At 41.0% G+C, this 12,915-nt stretch overlaps 3 protein-coding genes across 3 annotated transcripts; all 3 read right to left on the bottom strand.

The window, feature by feature from the left end:
* Positions 1–162: 162 nt before the first annotated feature.
* plpbp (pyridoxal phosphate binding protein) lies at positions 163–4,496 on the bottom strand. Its single transcript, XM_080764463.1, has 8 exons — positions 4,396–4,496; positions 3,222–3,329; positions 3,064–3,099; positions 2,372–2,447; positions 2,052–2,192; positions 1,792–1,934; positions 1,567–1,665; positions 163–1,349 (listed from the first exon to the last, which is right to left on the bottom strand). Exons 1-8 carry the CDS (start codon positions 4,483–4,485, stop codon positions 1,182–1,184), a joined length of 861 nt encoding a protein of 286 aa, XP_080620589.1. The 5' UTR covers positions 4,486–4,496; the 3' UTR covers positions 163–1,181.
* A 668-nt stretch (positions 4,497–5,164) lies between these two features.
* On the bottom strand, positions 5,165–7,956 carry snrpg (small nuclear ribonucleoprotein polypeptide G). Its single transcript, XM_080763322.1, has 4 exons — positions 7,816–7,956; positions 7,601–7,623; positions 6,628–6,752; positions 5,165–5,421 (listed from the first exon to the last, which is right to left on the bottom strand). Exons 1-4 carry the CDS (start codon positions 7,845–7,847, stop codon positions 5,371–5,373), a joined length of 231 nt encoding a protein of 76 aa, XP_080619448.1. The 5' UTR covers positions 7,848–7,956; the 3' UTR covers positions 5,165–5,370.
* A 288-nt stretch (positions 7,957–8,244) lies between these two features.
* LOC308315259 (uncharacterized protein) lies at positions 8,245–12,151 on the bottom strand. Its single transcript, XM_080763141.1, has 2 exons — positions 12,016–12,151; positions 8,245–11,558 (listed from the first exon to the last, which is right to left on the bottom strand). Exon 2 carries the CDS (start codon positions 11,533–11,535, stop codon positions 9,889–9,891), a length of 1,647 nt encoding a protein of 548 aa, XP_080619267.1. The 5' UTR covers positions 11,536–11,558; positions 12,016–12,151; the 3' UTR covers positions 8,245–9,888.
* Positions 12,152–12,915: the final 764 nt, after the last annotated feature.

The raw sequence follows: 12,915 nt of genomic DNA, 5'->3' as shown, positions 1-12,915 counted from the left end.
ATGTATTGCATAGGTGTACTAAACTCCCCTCGGCTCATTCATCGGCGTTCCAACACAGCTCACACTAAAAACGCTAAATGCCTTGTTAATATCAAGAATAGAAATTTGACCACACACACACACACACCATACAAAACCATTTCATTGACTCACAATACAATGTGTCGTCATAAAGGGAGAAATACATTTTATTCAATCAAGATTTTCTTTTTTGAAATATTCCCTCCTGGAATATTTACCTGCACGAAATCGCCAGTGTCATGGGCCACGGCACACAATCGAGCACATTTCAGCAGTGTCACATCTTGGCTTGTAAATGAGGAGTTAGGTACAAAATCACATCAAATTAATTCACTTCCTTACAGTTATTAGTTCAAGACACTAAGGTTTTCTGCCATGAAATTAACACATGAACTTTATTGACTGATGTATTGATACTGTACATGAGAATAGTGTGGTAGTCAATATCCCTGCTGTTGACGTGTTAACTATATAAAGATAGGTCCTCTGATCATGATGGAACACTGCAGGTTTAATCATACTGTATCTACACAGCTAAGTCCTGAGTTTTAATTCAACTAGAGTCTGAAAGTTTACTTTTACAGACCCATTTTTATTCTCAGTTAAATTAATACCCGTAGTTTGCTGTGCGGATACTTTTTTAAAAGATTTAAAAAACAAGTACCGTACACAACAAACAAAAACAAATTATCCAAATATATTTAAAGGATTATTTTAACCCATTAAAACCGAGACGGAGTGTCATTTTAGAGTTATATTACAGCACATTGGTTGGCTATTCAAAGATAGTAGATATACATGGTCATAGCGTGCCGCGCTGTGAGCTTGTAGATCTGCTTTTTTAATCATGAAAATTTATATTTAAAGAGAACATTTACAACTCAAATCTTTGTTTCTGGGGTCCCTGGAACACAACGTTCTGGGTCCTTGACCTGAAAACAATTTGAGCAGCACTGATATAGCAAGCATGTGTTTTTCAGAAGGATTTGGAAGAGATTTTTAGAGTCACCCTCAGGTCTAAATTGGATTAAAATATAATGCGCAATTTTGTCATCCTAACCCCACTTTACTTTGCAGAAACCCTCCTGCTCCTGCAATTTCTCTGTGCATTGTGTGTATGTGGACTCGTGGAGTTGTTTTTTCTTTAAAGAAAAAGTTTTTCAGTGTTCAGACACGGTGAGGAGCTCCATTTTCTTAGCCGTCTCCTCTGAAACGACATTTGACTTTTTCTCTGGGCTTGGGGTGGGTGTGTTCGCTGCACTATTGGGATAATCTCTGTTGCCAAAAATAACACTTCCCACTCGCACACTGGTAGCACCCACCTCGATCTATGAGAGAAAGGCCAAAGCACAATGTAAGTAAAAGGAAAATGTCTTGCTTAACATGCAAAACATATGGTTTTGACAGTAACACTCTGCATTAAATGAGCTATGAGAATAGCAAGCACTTAATATTGACCTTTCACATCTTCTGTTGTAACTAGGTGTGTATTTTTTGCCATTAGTCAATCTCACTAATAGAGGGGGCAGAATAAGTGGTACTTACCGCATGCTCGAAATCATTAGACATCCCCATACTGAGTTCTATCTCCTCTAAAGGAAGCTTTAGAGTGTCGCAAACCTCATGTCTCCTGCTCAGAAGCATCTATATAGGATTAATATTTACACATTCGTTAGATAAATACAATGATTACGCTGCATAATACGGCAATACGTACAGTTATAACATTTTATTTTCACTTGGGAGTCCTTTTAGAAAAAAGTCCAATACCTGAAAGTCTGGATTAGGACCTTCGCTGGTGTCATAGCCAGAGCGGCCAATCGTCATTAGCCCAGCCAAGTGTAGGGCAGTACACTGCGACAGTATGTGTTTAACTGTGTTCGTCGTGTCATTCGGTGGTAGGCCATGCTTACCTGGAACACACAAATGTACGTATAATTACTGCATGTGTGCGCCGATTATTCCACATCCACCTTATATCTGAGACAGATAAGACACTTGTGTGACCATGATCAAATGAAAAGACTAACTCTGTTCTCCACTGGTGTTGATCTGCACCATGATCTTTAACCTCTGTGTGTTTGCTGCTCTGATTCTCTGCCAGGAGCTGTTGACCCTGTCAGCTAGCTTCGCCGAGTCCACAGTCTCCACCATGAAAAGGTTTGGTACACCTGATGGAGGAGGCCAATAACGAGAAGATTTTTTTTTTCTTTGCCATTTACAATTCTGACTAATAAAGTATTCAATCAATAAAAAACTGTACATCTACAAACATTCATGTTTACTGAACACATTTTAAGAGAACAGGTCAGATTATCCTGGAATCAAATGGAGATGAGCAAACACTCACCCAGTAGTTTGTTGACATTATTCTTCTGTAAATTTCCGATAAAATGCCACTTAATATCTGGGCAAGATTGTAGAATCTGTAATGGGAAGAAATTAATTATATTAAAAGGGTGTAGGCCTATATAATAATACAATACATTTTTTCTTCTTTTTAAATAATGTTTATCCCACGATTTTGTAACCCATTTTTCACACCCGTGTCAATTATCTAATGTGATCCTGGGCTCTACACACCCTCCGCCAACCTAGTCCCCATATATGGGGGACATGGGGAGAGCAACGGACTTGAACTCATGCTTCCTTCATGCCTGAGTGTCCAAGTTGCTCCTTTACACCTGACAGGGGGGAGTTTCCCTGGTTGGACGTAGCGTGTGGAAGGAACACGTTATTCCAACCAGTTCCTTTCCCCTCCATCAGGCGCCCCGGCTGACCAGGGGGAGGCAGTTTAGAGACCAGGATTACTGCATGTTTTTTGTGAGACAAGGCGAGAACATGCAAACTCCACACAGAAGGGCCCTTTCGCCAACCCCGCCTCGGGTATGGGCACTGATGACACGGAGGAGGAAACACGCCGCCAGCACCCACAGCGTCCCGAGGATATTTTAGCTGTGATGCGACAGCACTACAGACTGTGCCACCGTGCCCCCTAATACATGTATTTTAAACCTTTCTGGGTTTAACACTTCAACCAACCTCAGGATTTGATGCTTTGTCCACAAGTTCATTTACCTAGTGTGAGGAAACAGGGAAGTATTTATTAGGCAAATCAAACATATCAGGGTTATTTCTGTATTACATATCACACGGTAGGAAAAGCGAAGTGGTTTTTTTTTGCCCTTTCTCCCACTTACATAGTTTTCACCAAAGTTACGCTGTCCTTGTCTGTAGGCCTCTATAACCATCTCTGGGGGTTTTGTCTTGCTGACTGCTACCAGGCGGGGCGCCAAGGCTGGCAACGCCTGGTAAGAGGGAGGGAGAACAAATATGATGTAGGCCTAATGTTAAATAAAACGTATTCATCTCTGTGCAAGTATGATAAGGTCAGTAGTTGTGTCAGAAGGTCATGCAAACCATCAATCACAGAATGGCAATGTGTCTAGCACAACAATGGTTGTCGAAGTTGTCTGAGTGGGGTTCAAAATCAAGCCGTTGTAATAAGGTCTGTTACTCGGAGAGGGTACAAATTAATTTAGTTCCATCTTGTAAACTTGAGTTTTAGCCAGGGTCCTTGAAATTAAAACGTTTGAAAAGCACTAGAAAAATATTATGAAGATTGCTTAATTAATGGTGAGGTGTATTATCCTTTGTAATGTAGTGGTCCAAATTACACCTCAATGGTCAACACTGTCAGCTTGTAAAACACTTTCCTGTAGACTATGGCATTTAAAAAAGATACTGTGCAAAGAATTGACAGTATGACAGATATTATAGCAATCATGTTTATAGCCATGGTTGACGCTGGTAAGTCATGTTTCAGGGCTAGTTTATTTATGTGTGTATTATTAGCTCTGTTCCATAGTCATAGCTCTAATGCTTTGAAGTCCACTCACAGTTAAGTTTATTGTATTGAGTTGTGCTTGAAATGTACTGTAATTCTGCAAACTGTTAATAAATACTTCAATCAATTCCATAGACATAGCTCTAATGCTTTGAAGGCATTAAAGCTATGGACCAGAACTAGTGTATTCATTATGTACATCGTACAGACCAGTGTTGAGTCAGAGGTGGGAGATTGTGCAAAAACCGTGATCAAGACAAGCAAGCGTGCATAATGGTGATTGATGATGGGCCTGAAATGCCAGTGCTGTCACTGTGCATTGCACGAATACGAGACTTGGACACTGTGCGTGTGCAATTAATGTTGTACTAGTGTTAAGCATGCTAGCACCAGCAGCCAGTCCATCCAAAGGTTGATGTTTGGAAACCTTACATAACGAGACGTGCTTCTCTTGACACGACTTCACAAACCCTCCAATTCTCAAGTTTATACACAGCTCGTAAAGAAGTCAGGTGGGCAACTTTTACCTTCGATCGACGTGCCGCCGCCTGATTCACCCTGTCCACCACGGACTGCAGAGCCTTTCCAACCTCATCCGACATTGCTACTTTCCACATACCGTCAAGGCGTCAAAGGAGCACGACTCTACGTAAGCAATTAACAGATGATGTCAGTGCGATGTCAGAATAAAAGCTTCCTCTAGTATAAAAAAGAGTTGTCAGCTGGCGCCCTCTAAAGGGCTTCTTTTATACCGGATATACACCTCGTTAAATTATAGTTTGAACATTTCAATGCTGACATTTACAAATTCAAATGTCATCCTAACCCCACTATTCAAATGACCATGAACTGTGGCCTACAGGATCTCTGTGGGAGGTCTGTATATGCAAAGATTCTCTGAGCCTTAAGCGTGGTGTCTTAAATTAAGATCCTCAGAGAGCCTATGCCCTATGGGTATGATTTTAGGTAGATTAACTAATTTGGGTAGCTCAGCTGGATATTATGGGTCGAATCCTCCCTTTAGTCCCAGGTCAGTCAAATAACATCCTTGAATATAGCGCTTTCTAATGTTCTGCACCAGTTTATATGCGGTATGTGACATCATGCAGTCATCATCCGTTGGCGTGACAATGAACAAATGATTGATATTTTCCCAGGATGGAAATAGTCCTGGATGGAAACTAATGCTGCCATTATGTTTTAAAGCTGATTATTGCCTTTCCATTCATCTTCAGCAAATGCCAGTGTCAGACAGCTCACATAATTCAATATTAGAGGTCTAAATGGACAACATGATACAGAAAAACATCAGTTTATTCACAAGATTTCACAAAATGTGTCAACATATCCAAACAAAACATGCCTGCCTCATTAAAATCACATACAGGACCATGACCCAAAGAAATTACTTAATCCGTCACATAATAAAGCAACAAAAATGAAAATAGCAGATGGGCAAAAGTTGTCAAATTATTGTATCCTCCGGTAGGTAGCATCATCTCTCATACTCTCTCCAAGGCCTCCAACATGATGATGCTATTTCCTCTGATGACCTGCAGGAAACCAGAACAGATGATCAATTCCAGCCCCCACACACACACACACACAATTAGCCCAGTCCCAAGTTGAGTTAACCATCACTCAACAGCCCATGTGTACCCCCCGTTTTGAATTTGCACATAATGCAGGAGGCAGCAGGAGGTTGCTTTACGGATAACGAGCGCTTCCAAACTCTGACACTTGGAAAAATAATCATCTGCAAGGAATTTCTTGACAGGAAGTAGCTCATAACATGTCTACGTTGGATTCTTATGAAAAAACACATAGTAAGATGATAATTTAAGCTTTTCGTACAGCTGCATGGTTGGCGAGTTTGACGTTATTTAATACAATTAAATAGGACTTTTCTGTTAGGATGAATGGGCTGTCTATGGGAAGTTGCACCTAGGTAGCACCTTGCTGGCAAGATGGCAGCCGTGTGCATATCATCAATGGCTATGATAGGACTACCTTTTGTCTATTACATAGTATATACATAGATCACACCCATGCCCTCTCGTGTCGGAAATCAGCATGGCGTAATTACAAGCTGTAGCGTTGTGACTAATGAATTGCTGTGATTTGGGGTCAGCTACTGAAATCCATTTTCATATTAATTTGAAATTATGGCAATAAACATTTACTAGAAATCTCCATTTTCTCACAAGCTTCACTTTCCTTCCTCCTCCAAACAAATATTACACCTGAAGACTGTATTTTAAAGAATGAAACGACCCGTTTCAAAATTGCACATAATGCAGGATGTGGAGTGAATTACAAATCTTTCCTAACTTGAACACAGACGAAATAATGACTGCAAAGTTTGACAGAAAGTTTCAAACAAAGTTTTGACAGAGACAAAGAGGAAAGTCCAAGCTGTGCGTACAGATGCAATATTAGTGAGTTTATCGCCATATAATACGATCAGATAGGACTTTTGTGTGAATGGGCTGTCAATGGAGGGTATTTATGCAACATAAATTCAGATAGCATCCAAAGTGCTTGCGGCTATGTCCATGTAATACCTGAAAAGTAGGTAATATCACACAGCTGGGGTATAAGTAACGAACATGATTATTATTTGATATAATCAGCACTGTAGCACCCACATATGGTAATCCTGGGGTGACTGTAAATAACTCTAAATCTGGAATGAGTGTGAATTAAAGACCAACTAGACATGGCAATGTTGACAACAGTGGATATTAAGAGCTACTGACCACCATGCCAATGGTGTTCTGGTTTCCTCCTGGTCCCATCTCCAGACAGTCATCCATCACCAGGTTCATAAATGGGTCAAACCCTCGTAGAATGCCCTGAACATGCCTGCCTCCATTCAGCTTCACTAAGGGATATCAAAGACAAAACAATGTGTAGTTGCTTGGTTCAAACTGCTTTATATTCATTTTTATAAGCAATAGTTTTGAGACAAAACAAAAGCATGATTCAATCCCTACATAGGACTACAAAAATGTGGTTATGGAATACACAGTATAAAAAGGTAGGTGGCTAGCGCACATCCAGTTCCTGTCTGGTGCTGGACTAAGGTACATACAGTGAAGAGAAGAGAGGAATGGAACATAATCCATATCATTTAAGCTTCACTGTGACTTGTCACTTGGCCAACTCAAAACATACAGGTAGGGTATGATATCAAACGTGGATCCGCTTTTCATTATTGACCAACATAGAAATTATACATTATAAATAAACGACTCAATGGACAGGTGGCGCCATCTTGTGAGGTTTTCGCTATTACTTTCAATGAGGTGACGTCACGTAATGTTCCGTTTCTATATTGTACACAACACTATTCTATTCCTGCAAACCTATAGCCCCAATATGTTTGCTCATTCTGTAGCTCCGAGCTCCGACTTGGGAGCTACAGAATGAGGCAATGAGCGTAGGGACTGAGTGAACATATTGGGGCTATAGTCAAACTAATGCCAGGACAACACATTTAGAGACGTCACATCCCACATGTATTATGGTTTACGTGTATTGCTTAACTAAAACACCAGCATAACGGCCAGACAAGTTACAGCTATATTCAACGTGGATTTGGAAATTAAAATTGCAACTTCCGACCAGCAAAACTGACGCTGACGACTTCATCCAACATCCACAAAGGAGTAAAAGCAGTCAAGCGTGTTGATCCAGCCAGAAATGTTTCATTTAATTATTTGTACTTACACGAAAGCTTCTTGTCCATGAATCTGAAACAATAAACACAAGAGTTGCAGCGTGTAGTTGTAACATCAAGAGATCCATGTCTTCCTCGTAGGCTAGCTAGCTATATCGATGAGCTAGCTAACAATGTTAGTTCAATCACATAATACAGGCAATACAGGCTATGTATGAGGAAAATAAGCAAATGAAGGAAATGTATAACACGGTTAATAACTTACTTCTTCAGCTCTGGTGGGTGTGCTTTGCTCATTTTTACTTAATCTGTGATTTAAACACAGGACAATTCGTAATGTATTCGTTTCACAAAACCGCGTAAAGCATGCGTCGTAGTACCGGAACCAGAAGAGACCTAATCATTCCTTTGTAGCCAATAGCGATGTCACTCTGTGCACAGCGTCACCTTCTGACCAGGAGGAGAAAGAATATTCGCGGTTTATAAAACATTTTGGGACCCTATGGTTGGGACCAGTTATCTGCTTTTTAATAATACATGATTATTAATGTCATGTGTATGTTAATCAACTTTATGAAAATTAAGAATTATTAAAATGGCAATACAGAAGGATGAAAATTGCCTTTCAATGCAAAACAATTAATTGCATTATAGCTGTAGGGTCAGTGAAATGAACAAACACCTAATACGAGATAACAATTTTAATGAGGCACTCTAAAAACTAATTTACAAAAAGAGAATTTCAAAAGTGAAAGCTTCAAAAAAATAAATGTTTCACAGGGTCATTTTTAACACAGTAGCAGATAATACATGAACAATCATGCCAATCCTTTGAAATGAAAAGATACTAAACAACAATTGTAAACTTAGGCTATGGAACAGCAATAATGGTGTGGGGCTCTATTTATGTACAGGATCTCAAGTCAAGCACATAGCAAGAGACTGTGCATACTGTGTACGAGTAGTCGAGTACTGTCTATGTCCATGTGATCCTGCCCCCTGGGTCATTCACCATAGCTCAAGTATGATCACACATACTGGAGGGTTGCCATTACTGCATCTATTTGCATAGTTAGAAAATATTTCCGAATCACACAAATCAAAAGGCCAACGAAAAAAGTATCTTTACCCAATCTCATCCATTACAGCAGTTTGTTATTATGCAAGAATCTTAGTAAGGTGAAGAAAACATGTCAATGTATGAATTCTAGACCAAAGTTGCAAATGCACTTTTAATGCATTCTCTCATTTCTAATGAACAACTATAACAAGATATGCCGATCTAAGTTAACAAATAACAATTACAAAACTATCATGGATGGAGGAATGGATGGAACTCAACAACTGAGCATGTTTAACCAAAGCATTAGATATATCCTTTTGTAAAATAGGCATGTCACTGCACTGGCTTCATCAGTCAGTAATCACTAGGGTTGTGCCAAACACACTTTTCCCTAGAGAGGGAGGGAAGGTAATAAGGTATGTGCAAAGTCATTGTTGAACTACATTGGCTAGCCCAAAATGTTGTAAAAGCATTGTGGCCCTTAAAAGTTGTAAATTGGTACTGTACATTAACCACTTAAATCCTATACTTAGCTAACCAGTTGATTTAGTTGGGCTGACTGAATTTGCCATGTATACTATTACTTATTGAAGTAACCTTTGTTTGCTACTTGATGTGATCCTACAGAATTACATTCAACCAACAGTGAAACTAAAGCTATACCAGAGGCCATTAGGGCAGCAACTATTGATTATCTTCTTAGTCATTATTCTATTGATTACTTTTTAGAATAATTGAGAAGCAAGTTTACTTAGATCAACAAATAAACAAAAACATTTTCACAGTCATTTGTCAAACAGTATAACTCATACATAGCAAAAACATCTGATCTACAAACTCGGCTATTTACCATTTTGAATCAATTAAACCAATTAGTTGTATTAACTGTTGCACCCGTAGAGGCCATTCAAAATAGGTTAATCAGTTTTGCCCAGATTCCTTCATAAATTTCCTTTCTGTTCCCTCAGTAAGGCAAGATACATTATGCTGATGAAGTTATACGGGAACTGGGAAGAGTCAAATAATCATATGCAGACCAGGAGTACAGAACTGTCTTTGAAGACTTGAAAAAGCAAATAATGCGTTTCTCTCCCCATTTCACCATGTTTGAAAATGCATTATTCACTTTTTCAAAATAAAGCCAGGGTCTATAATCCTGGTGCTGGGTTATTTGATCTATTTACAGACTACAGGGTTGATGATTCTTGATACAACCAGCAGACAGCACAGCACTGCCCAGGGTTATTTACATATTTGCTGTTAAATATGGGGATCTTAGTTTTTGTTGCCATAATATGCTTCAGTGATGCTGTCTTCCTCCACCTTTATTCGGAGATGGTCCTGGCAGTGTTCTAGGAAAGTGTCCAGCGCTGTAAAAGCCTGCTGACAGGGCAAACAATGGTACAGCCTCCGCCTCCTAGATCCAGGCCCTTTGGAGAAGGCCATGTCCTGGGTACACACACTGCACTGCCTTCTCCGGACAGAGGACTGGTGGAGCTCCACGTGGTCCTTCAGCCCTGACTGGCAAGAGAACACCTCAGCGCAGGATGGACATGGGAACTCCCCATCCACCTCCTCCTCAACTTCAGGCACTTTCCTGGGTCTCCCTGAATGATTGGACTGCTCTTCTAGCCTGGCTCTTTTCATGCCAGGACTCCCTGAGCCAGTCCCAACAGTGTTGCTACTTCTTAGGCCATTTTGGAGTTTTTTTGGTTTCTTTTCTGGCAGCTTTGAGTCTTTGGTGGCATTCTGTCCCGGGGTGACAGTGACGACGGAGGGGGCGTGCTTTTTGCAATGTGTCATGAATGACAGATGATGGAGGAAGACTCTTCCACAGACCCGACATGGGTAGGTCTCCCCCTTCCTACGTTTGGGGATGATTGGTCTTGGGTCTTTGCAAACAGTCTTCTCCCTGCTGTGTTGCTCTTTCCTGTGCAAGTACAGCTTGGCGGTGTTATTGAACACCATGTCACAGGAACGACAGCTCAGTAGCTTCCGTTTGGATGGCCTGCCAATTGACCTACCAGGCGGGCTGCCAACCGGCCTAAGACGCGGCCTGCCGACTGGCCTGCGAGGTGGACTACCAAACCTCCGATCGATTTTCTTTTCTCGAGCCGCCTCTCGAGCCGCCTCTCGAGCCTCTCGAGCCAATTGAAACTCCTCCCGATGCATGGACGCCTGATGGACACCGAGTCCAGCCGCTCTGCTGAATGTCCTAGAGCAGATTTGACACGGAAAATCTCCCTCTGTGCTTGGCCCCGGACGGGCATCTGAGGAGTCGGAGGGAGGCGACCCCGGCTCAGACAACGACGGGGGAGAGTCCGCTGGAGGGCAGCTGATGTCCAATACAGGGGACGACGGCTCACTACAACCAGCCTGCTGATGGTACAGCAGAGCCTGCTTCTGACTGAAGCCTCTCCCACACGGGGCGCAGGCATAGGGGCTGCTGTCATGGAGGAGAGGCTGGCGGTGAGGCGACTTGTCCTGGTGGTGACTGGTGGTTTCTGAGGTCCCAGCCATACAGGCAGGGCACGGAACACCAAGTCGGGGTTGTCCTAGACACAGCTTACAGGCAAAGGATTCGTGTGGACATTTGTGCAGTTGTAAGGAAGACAGGAGCAAGAACTCTTTCCCACAGGACAGACATTGGTGAGGTTTGGGTAAAGCATGTTTTATCTCTTGATGGAGCAAGAGCTCCCTCGTGTCAGGGAATCCCTTGTCACACTCTGGACAAACACACGAGGGGACCAGGAGTGGCTGGGGTCTGTGCAGTTCACTCTGGTTCAGTGTGTGCTGTCGATGGGGTTCAGCCCGTGCTACCAGTTTGGCCAGTTTGGACAAGGTGTCTGCTTTGTCTGGCCTAGAGCGACTGAACGACTCTGGTGTGCCTGCAGTGCTCCAATTGCAAGGGACTCCATCCATCCTCTTTACCCAGGGTTCCCCACCTGTTTCAGTTTAAATAATTAACATTACATTAATTGCACAGTCTATATCCTACATGCTATGCTTGCATTGTCATAATACAAGTAAACAACATTAGTATGATTTATCTAATATCCCCTACGTCGTTTTATATCTGCAACATTGCGAATATGCTCAGTTACACTACATAAGTAATATGGAATGTGGAAATAACAAGCTAATCGACATGTTAGCTAGCTCCTCCATCTTGTTAACGAATATTTTATCTCATATGTAGCTAAATTCGATATCTGGAACAGAACCCAACATTGCCATAAGATGATAGGTAAATAACTAACCACTGCCCCACTACCTGTTTCGATAACATACCCTCCCAGTGCTAACGCTACACAACGATCACCGAGGCTGGGGTTGTTAATAGTTTGGTAGGCACGCTAAAATTTGAAAGTGCACTATATTCATATTCCTATATCAACGTACCTTTCCAATCCAACAATGCGACACGTCACGTCAGATATACTGCTTGCTGACTAAACCCGAAATGTTTAAATTGCAAGATAAGCCGTCACAACCCCCAGCAGCATGGCTGCGAAAGTGGAACCAAAGTTTGTGTACTCCGTCAATCTCATCCATGGTTTAAAAAATCAGAAGAAAACCAGAACATCCGCTCAGAAACTTCAAAATAAAAACAAATAAACATTATTTTATGAAATTCTATGGATATTTCACTTTAAAACAGGTCATTTTAACGTTAGCCTCGTTTAACGTCTACAGTAGACGTTAAATACATATACATATCAAATAATAAAATAATATGTATTTTATCATTCACGCCGCATCAACTTCAAACTCAATTTTAAGTGCGTGTGCGTTAGCATCGGGTGTTTTCTTTTATTTCTTCAATATTCGAAAAATAATAATAATAATTTTGACATGGTCCAAATGGAAATTGAAGTTCAATGGGATTAAAATGAATATCAAAGATCTAAATATTAAATCAAGACAATTGTCTGGGGTAGGCGTAGGCCTACAAGAATATGTGAAAATGACAAGAAGTGTTTTAAAATTGACTGCTGAGGTGGTGGGGGGCGTGTGCACTGTGCACATGGGGTGATCACTGCCTGCCTCCTGTGAATGATTTTATTTTTGTTTAATTTCATTTTATTTTGTTCTTGTTTAAATTCACATATTTGGGAAGATGTAAAATGTATGATAAAGTGAAAATAAAATGTCATCTATGGAAAATGCAACGCTTAAAAGTTTACAAATTGAGAAAGTGAGGATGAATTCAGTGGTCAAAACTCGCACCCGCTACTACTTTGATTATTATTTTACCTTCAAAATCCTGAGCGCCACAGTACTTCTGCCAACCTGTTTCCT

The sequence above is a fragment of the Protomyctophum bolini genome (genome assembly GCF_963924005.1).
Source record: "Protomyctophum bolini genome assembly, chromosome: 5".
NCBI classification, from domain to species: Eukaryota; Metazoa; Chordata; class Actinopteri; order Myctophiformes; family Myctophidae; genus Protomyctophum; species Protomyctophum bolini.
This window is presented reverse-complemented; position numbering and strand designations above follow the sequence as displayed.

What these genes read in the sequence shown, in the direction of transcription:
- plpbp (XM_080764463.1), bottom strand. Translation starts at nt 4,485, where the DNA reads ATGTGGAAAGTAGCAATGTCGGATGAGGTTGGAAAGGCTCTGCAGTCC. An exon ending in CAACACCAGTGGAGAACAGA is followed by an intron (nt 1,935 to 2,051) that starts GTTAGTCTTTTC and finishes TGTGTGTTCCAG; the next exon opens with GTAAGCATGGCCTACCACCG. An exon ending in CTAATGATTTCGAGCATGCG is followed by an intron (nt 1,350 to 1,566) that starts GTAAGTACCACT and finishes TTTCTCTCATAG; the next exon opens with ATCGAGGTGGGTGCTACCAG.
- snrpg (XM_080763322.1), bottom strand. Translation starts at nt 7,847, where the DNA reads ATGAGCAAAGCACACCCACCAGAGCTGAAGAA. An exon ending in CACCCACCAGAGCTGAAGAA is followed by an intron (nt 7,624 to 7,815) that starts GTAAGTTATTAA and finishes TTATTGTTTCAG; the next exon opens with ATTCATGGACAAGAAGCTTT. An exon ending in CATGGACAAGAAGCTTTCGT is followed by an intron (nt 6,753 to 7,600) that starts GTAAGTACAAAT and finishes GATATCCCTTAG; the next exon opens with TGAAGCTGAATGGAGGCAGG.
- LOC308315259 (XM_080763141.1), bottom strand. Translation starts at nt 11,535, where the DNA reads ATGGATGGAGTCCCTTGCAATTGGAGCACTGCAGGCACACCAGAGTCG.